Here is a 14,428-nt window from a genome sequence, read left to right on the forward strand (position 1 = left end):
CCTGCACAAAAAAACCCAAACATACACGTTCTTGCAAATTCCAGCTTATGAAGCCACTTTCTATTGCTCATGCGCATTGTGGAGTTTAGCACACACTTGCACACAGACACACACAAAAACACTCGGGCTGTCAGTACTAACTAGTTAATCGCAATAAATTAAGGTTTGAAATGAATGCATTCAGTTTTTTTAATCACAATTAATCGCATGCTATTTTGAGATTAATGGCGATCAAAAAATGTAATCGTTGTCAGCCTCAAAACACACAAACATGTACAAACACACCAGTATAATCAGACAAAGCAGACTAGGCGATCCATAATACTGACAAGCAGAAGGGCACATCATTATACTGGTAATCTAAACAAAAAGAGTGATAGAGAACAGGGAGAGTGAGACTTATCGTGTGTGTTTGTGTGTGTGTTTGTAGAGAGGGTACTCACAATAGAGAATAAGAAGAACAATGAGAGAGAGGAAGAGAGATTCCACATGTACCATATTTCAATAGCGGCTTTTTCCCTGACTTGAGGGCTGGAAGCTGAATGCTGCTATAATGTTTGTAATGTATTTCAGATGTTTAAATCAGGCTATCTTTTCTATTGGAAAGACAATTTATGTTAACCAAGCATCAAGCAGGAGTCTCGTAGCTGTTTGTCAGGAGGTCTAAGGCCCGCCTCAGCCCCAGCAGTCGTTAAGTTAACCCAAAGTTAGTTTGAGACGAGATGTCTAATTTGGCAACTGCCATGGACTTTAAAATTCAAATTAGTAATAAATGGGTGAGGTATGTCAATAGCCTAAATTACTGCTTGATAGGGTTACGCAATACCAATATCACACAATAACAAAGACATGATTTCTACTTCAAAGTCAGTTTAGTAAGAAAGTGGTTTCAATTCAAACGTTAGCTTTTAGCTTGGTCAAAACAACATTTCAATTCAGACTTCAAAGCCAAGTTGCTAAGCTCTCAGGCCTAGAAAAATAACCCTAAAGCGGAATTTAGTTTTTAACTTAAAGGAGCAATATGTAACTAATGTTTCAAATAGTTACTGCAAATCAAATTCTAAATATTACAGAGAGCTCTATAAGGACAGATAAGGTCAAGAAGCTAACGTCAGCATGATTCCTGGCTAACATTTACTATAAATAACTAAAATCATTACAGAGTTAATGTTTTCTTTTTTTTATCTTGCAACCTTTATCAAACAATAAAGTAAGTTAGACGTTGAATGAGAGGTTGTGACTTAGCTGTCGGTAGCTAACGAGATTCCAAAACAACAGACAGTATTTCGGCGCTCAACAGTAGCGAAGTCAAGACAGCTAATGTTAGCATCAGACTAGTTCTTAGCTTAGACTACCTGGTGCTGTCCAACATCATAAATTCACAGTTAATGTCTTTCCTTTCCTCATTTCTGTTTATCTTTAAATGCTTAGAAAACCTGGAGCACATCTGCACAACATAACAAAAGCATTTGAGCACTCCACCCTGTGCAGAGGAAAAGGCTGCTGTGTTACTGTGGTGAACTTAAATTCAAACATGCAAATTCATTCTTCGGTCTTACATTGAATGTTCTCATCTGGTTCAAAGTTTTTGTTTCAAAATGAGACATTTCCATCAATCTGCAGTCAGAATTCCTGCAGTCTCCTCTTATCGCCCTCTTCAGGCACACGCCACGTCACCATCCCCTATCATACATCCTGTCATGTATCTCTGCCTCCAACACACTGCACACGTTAATAAGACACTTGTTGCCTACGTCGGTGACTTCACCACAGTCTGGCATCCCTACACCCTCTAACTGCTATATAAATCAGCACAAAAACACCAGTTGGCACTGTCACTCGAGAAAGACATCCAAGTTCCCCCTGTCAGTCCTCCGCACCACAACCAATATTTACCCCTACGTTGATTGACAGGGAAAATGCCAGGCGTGGGCCGGTGATTCAGAGAGGCCAAGTAATGGGACTCTTTCTACGTTGGAGATGTGAGGTGGGCGACTTAATGACAAGGGGAGAGTTGGTGGGCGAGATCCCTCCATTGTGTTGCCTGGTCCTGTGTGAGCGTGGCTGCTGCTCGCCTGGTGGAAGTGCGGCACGCTGTTGATTAGCCAGTCGCTGCCTTTTCTTAAAGGGGTGAGTGATTGACAAGCCGCCATCTGTGGTCGCAGCGAGGAGAGAGTGACACGTGGTACTGTGGCCCAACATATTTGCTGCAAGCTGAAGATTTAAATATATACAGCACACCGGAAGTGAAGGATGTATTTGGAGAATATTACATTTACTGATCTGATACCTACTGCCTACTGTAATGCAGACCTTTCTCACTACAATCCTTGTGCAGCTTTCCGTTTACTAATGCACTCATTAGCTGTTGTAATGGAAAAGTACTGGGCCTTAATAGACTTGCAACATTGACTCTGCCCACGAGGACTGAATGAGCCTGTAGATGGTTGGTAAACATTGGATAATTAGGATAAAATATGGGAATTTGGTGCGTTGCTATAAAGGACGTGAGTGGGGAATTTAGAACAATGATAAACTTTCATGTATATAATTGTCTCTCTGTGTAGAATATATCCTTTAGGGATCCTGACTCCTCTGCTGTAGCCTCTGAAATGTGTCACATTATTGAATTCAAATCTCTTCTTTATAATTTCATACACTTGTTTTGCATGCCTGCACCTCATGTTTATCTTTAGATAAACAGAGTAAAATAGAGTAAAATAGCTGCAGACCCTGGCTACTTGCAAAATGTTGGATCTCTGGCATTAGGCATTATGCCATCGCAAAACACACCAAATAATACATTATGTAATAATTTAGAGAGAGCGCATGTAAGGAGAAGAGTACATTATGTAGCAAAACAATCCAGCATGGACTGATATGAGAAGAAAAACAAGTGATTAATTCGTCTCTCTGTGGATGTGAAGCGTAGCTCTGAACACATAGTTTACTGAGCTGACATTACAGCTTACCCAAATAGTTTCAGAGAAGGGCTTAAAATCAATGTGCAATTAGGGGTGTCTTGTATCAGGCATGATGAATTATGCTCTCTGTTCTAAGGCCGCTCTATAGACACTTGATCAATTCAGCTTGCGGGGACCTGGTAGGGCTGGCCGGAGAGAAATTGCTCTATTCTCAAGCCATTCGGTCGAATGTATTGATTAACCATTGCACTCTGAATTGAAAGTCTATCCGGGATCTGTACCATGGTTGCAGGAGAGGCTGCAGCCTGAGCCTGCTACATACTGAATGGAAAAAAACAGTATTCAAGTCTTCTCCACACTCAGTCTACACTCCTTTTTCAATTCTTCAGTCTCCCCGCATTAAAGCTCCATTATTGTTTTATTATATCACAGCATCAGTTCAGAGTTAATGTACTAAGTGTTTTTCCTTAAAGCCCAAGGAGCTTCATTGTAAGAGATCTCTGAACAAAGGCACAATGATCTGAAACTGTTCAACATGTTTAAAGGAAATTTAACAAAACCCTGTCATTAAAATCTGTCACAATGCTGAATGTTTACATAGAAAGTGTCAATCATATCAAAACTATATAAATGAGTCTTCACCAGCCATCACTCTAGCATTCAAATCTATCAGCAAAGAATAATTTCATGTACTATAAACTATGACTGCATGCTAGTTTGGTGAGGTCCAAACAACATTCATGACACCTTATTAACAAAGTTTCTGTAAACAGTTCATCATAACCTTCAGCTGCAGGAGCCAATCAACACTTCCTCATCAGGGTGCGCAGAATGTAATTAGGGGCCAAGCAGACGTCTTGTTTATATCTCTGTAAACTCATTGAACCCCAGTCGGGTTGTTATTTATACACTTGAAGTAGGGCAGACTGTGTTTGTGATCAAGGCGGCTATGTTAATGCTATTCATATTACATATTGCAACCATAAATAGTGTGTGATACACCTTTCCCCGGGGAAAGACCACGACGCTCAAGTTTGGAGATGCAATATGACTGTCTAACTCTTATCACACGAAAGGTTCACTGTCTGGTGAGTGTCATCCCATCTCCCCTTGGCTCTCTCACTCAGGATTTGGATTGTCGGGTATTCTCCCAAAGGCTGGTCACACCGGGTGCAGCATTCTCATCTACCCTCTAACTGTGCACCCGTGGGAGCTGCATGCCTCCTTGCACACATCCTCTCCAGATCTCCTCTCTCTCTCTCTCTCTCTCTCTCTCTCTCTCACGCACCAGAAGTGTGACTCATTAACATACATCATGACTCATGAAAACAAGGTTCTTTAGCGGCTTGTTTATACAAAAATGCCCATATTCTGTCATTTCAAACACCACAATTTCAAATCATACAGTCCGATTCCCCTCCATCTGAACCCTGGACCCATAAACCCAAACACAACATACAATGTTTGCTTTTTTTCTTTTCTTAATCCGCCCATACACCAACATTGACGTGCTTTTTTTCAAACCCACATTGAGAAACATGACAGTGTGTGTTTTTTTTTTGTTTTTTTTTCTCTTTTCATGTTTTCTTTAGTTTTTTCTTCATCAAGGACAGATTATGTACATACAGATGTTACATGCCACTGACAAACCCAGTGGGAACTCTGACATGAAACATAGTACAGTACAGTGCGTCTGTGTTGGAAACAAAGAAAAGACAAAAGACAGTGGATGAAAAAGTGATCTAGAAAAAAACAGAAGCAGTGACCAAACGACCTGCTCTTGTGCTTGAAATGGAATCCGTCATTATTTTTGGAGCAACAAGACACAAACAGCGCGTGTTCTGTCACACAGACAGTCTAAATACATCGCAGAGGGCAGAACTAATTGAGTACAGCAGGTTGTATTTTTCAGATTTGGGCCATTTAAACAGAGTTTCACAATCATTTCAGAGTACTGTACACATTAAAAGTACAACAACAGACTCATTTGATATACCGTGTTAAATTTTTCAGATATTACACCACAGCTTTAACCATATCTGACACCTCTTGCACAGTAGAGTTAGGGGTTATTGCTGGTTTGAAACAAAATCAAACAAAAAACACATTCAGACAATTTAATATTGAGTAATTCCCCTTTAAGGTCGCAGTATTCTGGGTAAAGCCAGGGTAAACTCATCTCTCCGCGCAGGCTCGTTATGGCAGATTTGCATATAGTCCCTGCATGTGAGTGGAACAATGTTTCAGCGGAGAAACGAGTGCCATCGTGTTGTAATACAGGCTTACCTCCCACTGTTTGTGCTGTGCGGGGGAGGTGGATGGATAATTGTGCCATGGGGATTTTTTAGTGCCCATGCCTGCATGTCACAGGTATACACCAGAGGGGGAACAGGCGCTACCGAGGCGACGTTGTCCTTGAAGAGGATTCCTGTCAGTGGTAGGATTGAGCTTGATTTATGGGGGCCATCACAGGTTGGCAGGGGAGGGACAAACGGGGCCCAGGCTCCTTCACTTAGCCAGCCACAGGTAACAGCTAATTACATCTTTATCTCTCTGCTGTCTGGCCGAACAAGAGCTGCCTCACAACCACAACCGGAGACGGGCACAGATCTGAATCATTTATCTAGTTGGTCAAAGAAAAAAAAAAAAACACTTTGATGCATGGACAAATATGCTGAATATGTGTATATGATGCAGTTAACAGCATATGAAAAGAAGTCCTGTGAATAAACTGTTATAAATTATAATTTACATCAGTCACTGTTTCTGGACTCGGATGACAGAAATCCTCAGTAATTCAAATGCATTTTTTCAAAAGCTTGTCATGGCAAAATAGAGCACATCACTTCAAAAAAACTTTACATGTGTTTTTTTTTTGTTAGATTTTTCATCCCTCAATGTGTGTGACTTCTTCAAGTTAAGTACAAAAATTATTTTTCCCCACGCACAGCTCAATACCATCATTTTTTTTCTTTATCTCACATGGAATTACTATTCATAGTTATTCAAATACTTATTAACATCATCATCATCTGTACTATTATTAACACCAAAAAAGTAAAAGCAGGTAACCTTGCAGAGGAGAACAGACACAGTGCAGGGAAGAGAAAAGGAGGGGAGGGAGTGGGGGGGGGGGGGGGGGGAGAGGTTGTGGACTTACAACAGGAACATCTCTAACCGGTACATGCTATCAACAAGCGACAAAGAGGATGGAGCCGCATCAGCTTTGAAACAGAAGATATTGTTGTCACCGGACAGTCTCTAACTGCTTCACAAAACTGGCGCGAAGTCGAGGCCGATGGGAGATTCAGCACCGGGCGAGTTGAGGTCGCCGGCATGGCCTCTATACTGCATATATTTACACTGGGGGGAGGGGTGGGGTTGACACGCAGTAGAGAACACTAAAGCGATGCGAGGGGGCTACTAGACAGAGCACGTAGAACAGAGAGGGGGTGAAGAGGGTTAAAAAGGTTTGGGTAGTGAGGGTGTCCACATGCGGGACCTTGGTATAAACCCCCCAATTTACATAAAGGGGTCTTTGAGACTGACGCCATCACCACCCACCCTTTTTTTTTTCTTTAATTTTTTACATTTTGACATCATTCATAGCAGCTTCACTGCTACACATTTTAAAAAAAAATCCATACGTGTGTGTGTAGGTGTGTGATCAAAGGGTGTCACTTCACATGGCCACCAATTCCACAATTTCCAAAAGGTCACACGACCATCGGTACCACATTAAACCTACAATCTCCATAAATATCCACCATAATATTGTGATCTTATGTATCTTTTCCATAAGGCAAACATTGTTGGTCAGTCATTAGTCTGTGTAGAATATTAAATAAATGATCATCCAGTTGTTAGATTACCTATGTTCTCATTGATCACTGACACAATAATCATTAGTATACACTCTCTTATCAACATCAGCTGAGTGGTGATAATGAAGGGTGAGGAGGGGAATACCAAGTCAGACAAATCTGCAAGGCATTCTGGGAGACAAAAAGATTGAGACAGGCTGTGTGAGAGAGAGAGTGGGGGGGGGACGGGGGGGGGGGGGGGGGACGGGGACGATGACAATGTTTGACCTCGAAATTGAATTGTGGGTGTTTGTTTTTTTCAGGCGGGGAGTGATGTGGTTGCTGTGTTCTATGCGATGATTCAATGGCTCCTGGATTAATGCATATTCTTTTTGTTCACAGTGATGGGTTCGTAATTAAAGAATTTAATTTCCTTCTTCCTTCCGTAGAGTGGGAAGAGCGAGAGGCAGGGGAGGGGGCGAGGTTTCTGTGGAGGGAAGGGCAGGGGTGGGTGGGCGGGGCTTTCACAGACGTCGAGGGTTGACTATTCCAGGTGGAGCTCGAATCTTTTACACCTTCAGCAGAAGAACAGCAGAGAGGGAAATCCAAACACACACGCCGACACTCATTCCTGCTTGTAAACCGGTCCCTCGCCCCTGTATGGCCCCCGGTCCTGGAAGAAAAAAAAAAACAGAAGGACGAATAAGAGAGAGGAGGGAGGGGGGAGAAGGAGAAACGTGTTAAACACACGTAGACAGCTTCCAACACTGTTACGATAAGGAGGGTCTGTTTGTGGCAGCTTGTCTACATGTTTAAAAAATTACGAGTAATTAACCAAATTTATACGGAAACCTTGGTTTAATTAGCCTAAAAAATTAACACAAATTCTGTGTTTTTACAATCGTTGATAATGTTTTCAGAAACTGTCATATTTCCTACTTTCAAATAGATTCACAGTCTTTGCACCTCATTACTGAACATCTGAGCCAATGCCAGTGTAACAGAATTGACGGCTGGCTCCCCCCGTTGTAAAATAGGAAGTCAAAATACTCCGTCGTAGTGATCCTGCTGCTGGGCCGCTTGTTTAGCTCATTGTGTAAAGCAGGCACGCCATGTACAGAGGCTACGGCCCTCGTTACTCTGGTAGCAGGTTCTATTCCTGGTCCTGACGCTAATTAGTGCAAGTCATCCCCCACTCTTAATTTCCATATTCCCCGTCTCTCTCAAGCTGTCCTTTCCCTCTACATGTGCAAAGCAGAGCTCTCCAACCAACTGCATCAACATGCTTTTTCCATCTTTTTTTAAAATCATTTTTTCAGGTCTTTGCTAGTATTGCAAGTAGATAGTAACTGTAGCTGAGGTATTGTTGTAGTCAAGGCCACACTAACCGAGACCAAGACAAAATTGAGACTTGAGTGTTTCGAGACAGAGACCAAGGCAGGGCGAGATCGAGACAAGAACAAGACCATTAAAAATAAATGAGAAATCATCCACTTGTGTACAGCAATAAGGTGACTGCCTTGACCGGGGGATAAAAAACAAACTACAAATACATTAAAGTAATTTGTCCTTTTAGAATCACTAACGACATGAGAAAGCACCTATCAGTGGTTGTCTGAACTGGTCTTGATTTAAAATCCTGAGTCCACCCAGTCTGGGACTGAGACAAGAGAGTGCTTTGGATTCTGTAACAAGACCTTCAAGTGGTCCTTAGACCGGTCTTGAGACCAAGACTGATTTCGATTACTACAACAGCTATCCACGCTGCGTATGGCGTCTCTGCCCCTTATAACACAAAAGAATCCAAGATAGTTTAATAACAGAATACTTTTAATACATTTCATCCTTATCAGGCAATATTTCATATAAAACCTCAGCTCACCAATAATGAAGCCTCTTCTGATTGAACTTCATATTCTGCTTATCATTTTGGTGCCACCCAAGAGAATGAGCCAAAGATCGTTGAGTTGAATTACATTTACAGGGGCCATATTCCATTTACTGCACATGCCTGTGCCAGAAATCTAAACCAGTGAGCCAGCACTAAGAAATGAAGCAGCATGCTACTTGAGCTCCAAAATTTAAAGTAACACCTGTGTGTCTCCTGTCTACGTGTCTTTGGCAAGAAAAGTCAGTATCTGTATATTTGAGTACGACATGTTTAAATTTATACATTCAACGACTTTAAATGGTGAATGGTAATTCGACCTGAGCTTGGAAAGCATTTTTCTAGTCTTCTGACCACTCAAAGCATTCACACACTGATGGCAGAGGCTGCTATGTAAAGTGTCCATCAAAAGTAACTAATCCCATTCAAGTAGCGGCAGCCACTTGAGGTTAAGTTTCTTGAACGTGTGACTGAAGGTGCTGGGGATTGAACTCAGCTGCCACACTGTCATTTTCCCATTGGCTGATTGGGAGGCAGGTGACATGTGGTGACTATCTTTGTCACCAAAACTTATAAAAACTTTGAGCCAGCTACAGGTTTTCTAAGTCCTCGAGTTGTCACAAAATGTTGTTGCTGATAACAGGAATGAAGTTGTCACTCATGGCTGAATAAGCAAGCTAAAATTGCTCATCAGTTGTGTCGCATACAGTAGACTGCATGAGGTTGTGGTTAAATGGTAACAGCATGTAGAAGTGAATGGTCTTACGTCTTCAACAGGTCCTTAAGGCAGGACCAGTTCACTTCAGAAAGACATCTGCCACCACCGTGTGACTGTGTGATGTTTCATCAGGACGATTGAAAGTGCAATCTTGAGTTTTTAAACGTTTTTAAAAATGTAACTAGGATGCTTTGAATGTGACAACCCGTGGCAGAAGTAAGCACGGGCTGCCATTGGTCTCAGTAATGGGCTCATTGGTTGAAGGTAATTACAATAAATGTACCAATTTTGACATGATAGTGAGCTGCTGTTGTTAAAATGCTGCATGTGGCCCCTTTAAACTGGCGAACAAAGGAGGTGCAAAAGCTGGGAAACAAAGTCAAGGGCTGCAGCGGCAGTGAGGGACAGCATATGAATAGAAATGCCACAAAAGTATCCGATTATAGTGTGTTTTTCCGTGCCCGGTCCAGCACAGGAGGGGGTTTGTTGTGTTCTAATGATGGCAAGAAGAGATTAGGGAGGAAAGAGGAGGCAGAAGGACAGATGATGGAGAGATAGGCTGACAGAAGTGGCAGCAGCGGTGGAAAAAAGAGAGCGGGAAGATGTATGGGTCTGACGGGGGAGTGAGTCATTGAAGGGAGACTGACCGAGATAATGGGTAAAGGAATGAAAGAAGAAAGGGGGGATAGATGAAGGACTCACTTAAGATGGTAATGCTGAATGCACTAAAGGGGGGGAGGGATGGAGGAAGGGAGGGTGAGGGGAAATGGAAGGGTAGGAAATCGCTCATTGGGGACGGTTAATGTGAATTGGGCTTGGAGTGAAATGACAACTTCTTGCGTAACGGGACTGAGCTGAGCGACAGAATGTGTGTGTGTGTGGAGGGTGTGAGTGTGAATGAAAGAGAGGGAGAGAGAGAGAGAGAGAGAGAGAGAGAGAGAGAGAGAGAGAGGTGGTAATATAGGAAGGCAAAGCTTTAATGGGGCGGAGAATAACGAAAATGGGGAGCAGGAGGGAGGAGAGGGCTGAGAAACTGCTGTACTGTGTGTGCACAGTGAAAAAATGTGATGAGGAGAGGATGGAAAACGCGTGTGTCACTGCATGTATCGTTTTTTTGCTCGTGTGTCAAGTTTGTTCAAGCTCTTGCACCTTGATTGATAGGCACACGAGATACCTGGTGAGCGCACTTGTACTTCTGAAAACCCGGGGTTTCCAAACACGTGTACGCCGTGTTTGCACCTGCATGTATTTCTGTGCGTTAACTTACGAAACAGCAGCATGCTGGCGTTGGAAGCCCCCAGACGGTTTGAGGCGAAGCAGGTGTAGTTGCCAAAGTGTTTTTCTGTCACATTGGTGAACAGCAACAGCGAGCGTGTCTTCTCGTTTTTGATCCTAAGGGTGTTGTCACTCTCTACCGGCCTGGGTGGTAGTGGTGAGGGGAGCAAAACAGAGAAGAGGAGGAAAAAAGATGAAAAAATAAGTGACAGAAAAAAACCCAGTAAACATAAAATAACATCACACCTAGTGACTCAGCCTGCATGAGAAGCTTTTTTTCTCAACTCTCTAGAGACATCCCCCCTCCCCACACCTACTCTGTTTCACCTTGTACTAATAGTGAAATCTAACAGTCCATAAATAACAGAGGCCTCCTGCTGGGGCCCGTTATACACTATTAACAGCTCTCTCTGGCTAGCAAAAGCTTGTCTAAGTACTTCTGCGACTTCCTTTGCCTGATGCCAAATCACCCTGATTCTTCGAACACTCTCTGGGACCTTTTACAAACTTGTAAGGACAGATTATGTGAAGATAATAGAGAGCAAATACGTTTCCAAGCAGATAATACGTCTCCAGAGATGACAAAAAAACATACGCAATTATCTCAGACCTAATGTAAAAGGGTGAAACGGCGTCTAGAGTTAGCCGGCTGGATGTGTAAAAATGCTGTGCAGCGATCTATAAACAGTCTAGTCTCTAACATATCTCTCACTGTTCTTTTTTACCTCGGAAAAGTTCAATGTTGGTTGAGTTTGTTGCTAATTGCCTCCTCTGGCTCCGACCCCACAGGATCGTTTAGATGTATTGAAACGATCTTTATTGTAGTGGTCAGTCTTTTCGCTTAGTCAATGTTTCTTATGGACCTCTTTAGTAGGTCATCAGGAGACATCAGTATCCATTGCAATCTGTTTCATAACTCCTCTCAGGAGCTTTAAGGTGCAGCCCAGGCGAGAGTGAACATTGTCACCTTTCATCTGCATCCTCAAACTGTGTCAAAGCAGGATTACAACATCATGCAGAGGCTCAGTTTTTAAAAAAACAAAACAATAGTAAAATAAAAAGCCTTGGACTTTTTTCAAAACGCTGCATTTTGAGAGTAAAAAACATGTGCTTTTTAAACACGCATTTTAGATTTAACCGGATCAGCGTGGTATTTATTGAGAAAATAAACACTGATCGCTTTGATAGTCTCACCTGTGGTCGTCTCTGTACCACTCGAAGGCAGCTGGTGGGACCGCCATGGCTTCGCAGCGCAGGATGGCCGTTTTACCCAAATGAGCCGGCATGTTCTTCATGTCTGTGATCATGGGAGGGTCTGGTGGAGAAAACGAAGGAGGAAAGAGGGAATACAGCAATTAGTTTACATCTGCATTCATTGAAAGGTCGAGTCAGGTCAACACGAGGTAGCAAACAAGGTTGAAATAACCCCGGAGAGAAGAAAATTAAGATGTATGAATTCATGCATCTACTATATTTACATACATTATTAATACACCATTGGGCTATGACATGGGAGGTTGAATTATCACCTCTGGGCTGATGTGTGTTGCGTCGGGGGAACACTTACAGTTCACCGTGACTTTGACCTTGCGTTGATCAGGAGGAGCCACTCCATTGTTGGTGATGCATTCGTAGTCTTCAGCCTGCTGTCTCTTGATTTCTGTGATGTCCAGGAACTCCCCATCACTCACCAGCCCATCTATCGACATAGTACAGAGGTCAAGTGTTGCTATAAATCTAATGCTAGGTGACTCAGGATGCTGATTTAAGGCCTACTATATGAGAGATACTTCTACAAGCAGACTGAGACATAAGTTAAGGCTGAGATGGTTTAAGGGACGTACACAGACTGAATGAAATGGACTGAAACCACAGTAAATTTATCTATCTGGTTTTCAAGCCTCAAGTTAGGACCTTGCTATCTTGTTTTTTTTGGAAGTACAAGTAGCCATATTTTCATATTTTGACAGCAGGATGGATAATTATAGCTATTTCCCTGTCCTGTTTGGCAAGCCACTTTTGTAGCAACTTGCCAATCACCGGAAAACCCTGTCACTGCCTGGAGAAAAGTCGCTTCTGTTCTGAATGGATCCAAAATTTACAGAATTAAAATGACTAAGAAAACTTAGTAGTGCCTATTTTTGCCATTAACAGGCAGCCAGAATTAGCATTATGATCGCGGCAATTAAAACGTAAACAATCTGTTAACAAAGAAAATTCAAATGAATTATTAAGTTCAGAGATGTTGATTTTGTTTTTTAACATCTCTGCAGCCTGTAACACTGCAGTTGTTTCATTGCTCAACAGCCAGTGGCCTTTGGGCTGAATGAATGTTGCCCATGTTATCAATAAATCAAGGGGACAGTGACACCTGTCACTCATTCACACTACAGCAGTGAACGGAAGATGATGCTCCAGTGCCTGAGCTCTTAGAAGTGAGAAACACTTTTAAGAAACTATTTTAGAAACTATTAGATTTGGTTGCTACTCTAAATCCCGCCAAAATGTTGAAAGACCTGTTTTAGTCAGAATTGAGTTTCAGTTTCTGATCTGTATTATGGTATTGAGGAATACAGCCCATTCATAGCAGCCATCCCTTCAGTACATCAATTTTTTTTAATGCGGATTTAAAAAGTATATTTGTAAAAATCTTTAGGGAAGGGTGATTGATTAAGACTGAATTTCAAATTTCAATTTCACTTTAAAATGTACATTACAGTATGATTCATATTATAATACAGTTAAAGTTTTCTCATTTTGTTTAGGAACAATTAGCTTCTTGGTCGTATAACTTGGCACTCCTGAATCATTGACAATTCACCCTGACGTGAAATGAAGATAAACTGATAACGCTTCAGTAATTTCTCTCTCATGACCATCACTCTGGGCCTCAGGCTGACTTGTTTGATAAATAATGGGTCAGTTGGTGAATATTTTTATGAATGCAAAGTAAGTAAACATGATTTGGCAGCAGAGACACCATTACTTTACTACTGTCAAGGGAAATTGTAAGCTCTGCTTCCAAGCGGTGGCCTCAGCAGGGGGTGACAGCTATTTCACTACATTACGCGGTGAGAAGAAATATTTGGCTGTTATTTGATGTTGACAAACTCCCAGGTTCCCTGAAAACCAAATTAGCCAGTCTCACACTCTCAGTTTTTCCTGGGGCGACAAACAGCCAGAGAATCTCATCTAAGGAAAGAGTGGACGGGACAGACTGCAAGTTATTGCAGCCTGCATGTGAGGGACTGAATGTTGGGGGTGTTATTGGATCGACGGAAAGATAAAAGGAAAAAAGCAAGACAAGAAGAATGAGAATGAGAGTGAAAGTGAGGGTACCCCCCTTCTCCACACTGCCACACGCTGCAGGCCTTAGCTGCCAGCTGTCTCACAGCCTCAGAACCATTAGGCCTTTTTTTCCCTCCCCTTTTTACCCCATTAAAGAAGTCAGACTGTGGAACACGACATAATATATAATCTCACCACTAACAAGGGAATCCAGCTCTTAAATATCTGCTCACTTTTCCTTTTCAAAGCCCCCCCCCCCCCCTCCCCGAACTTACACACAACCGCTGTCAATCAGTGAACCTTCACTTCCCCACAAAAACACACAAACGGCTTCTGAGCTCAACGGTGATGCAAACACACACAAAAAAAAGACACTAAACGCCATGATTATTCCTGTCAGAGATTAGAGCGCCGCTTCTAATTGAAGATTATTCTGGAGGATTATTAGTGCGGCTACTGAGCTGGAGACGATTATTTGCAGCTGCAACGGCAGTAGTTGAACGGCAAGCGACAACCGCGCTGATGGCTGCTT

The 14,428-nt window shown here is 42.3% G+C and overlaps 1 protein-coding gene across 1 annotated transcript in view; it reads right to left on the minus strand.

The window, feature by feature from the left end:
* Nucleotides 1–5,838: 5,838 nt before the first annotated feature.
* Nucleotides 5,839–14,428, minus strand: part of iglon5 (IgLON family member 5) — a 103,705-nt gene continuing 95,115 nt past the window's right edge. The window contains exons 5-8 of the mRNA XM_079342991.1: nt 12,176–12,307; nt 11,803–11,923; nt 10,601–10,752; nt 5,839–7,400 (exon numbers count right to left, since the gene is read on the minus strand). Coding sequence (XP_079199117.1) covers nt 7,297–7,400; nt 10,601–10,752; nt 11,803–11,923; nt 12,176–12,307 — 509 coding nt within the window. The 3' untranslated portion in view covers nt 5,839–7,296. The remainder of the gene's footprint in view (nt 7,401–10,600; nt 10,753–11,802; nt 11,924–12,175; nt 12,308–14,428) is intronic.

The sequence above is a fragment of the Symphodus melops genome, assembly GCF_947650265.1.
Source record: "Symphodus melops genome assembly, chromosome: 5".
NCBI classification, from domain to species: domain Eukaryota; kingdom Metazoa; phylum Chordata; class Actinopteri; order Labriformes; family Labridae; genus Symphodus; species Symphodus melops.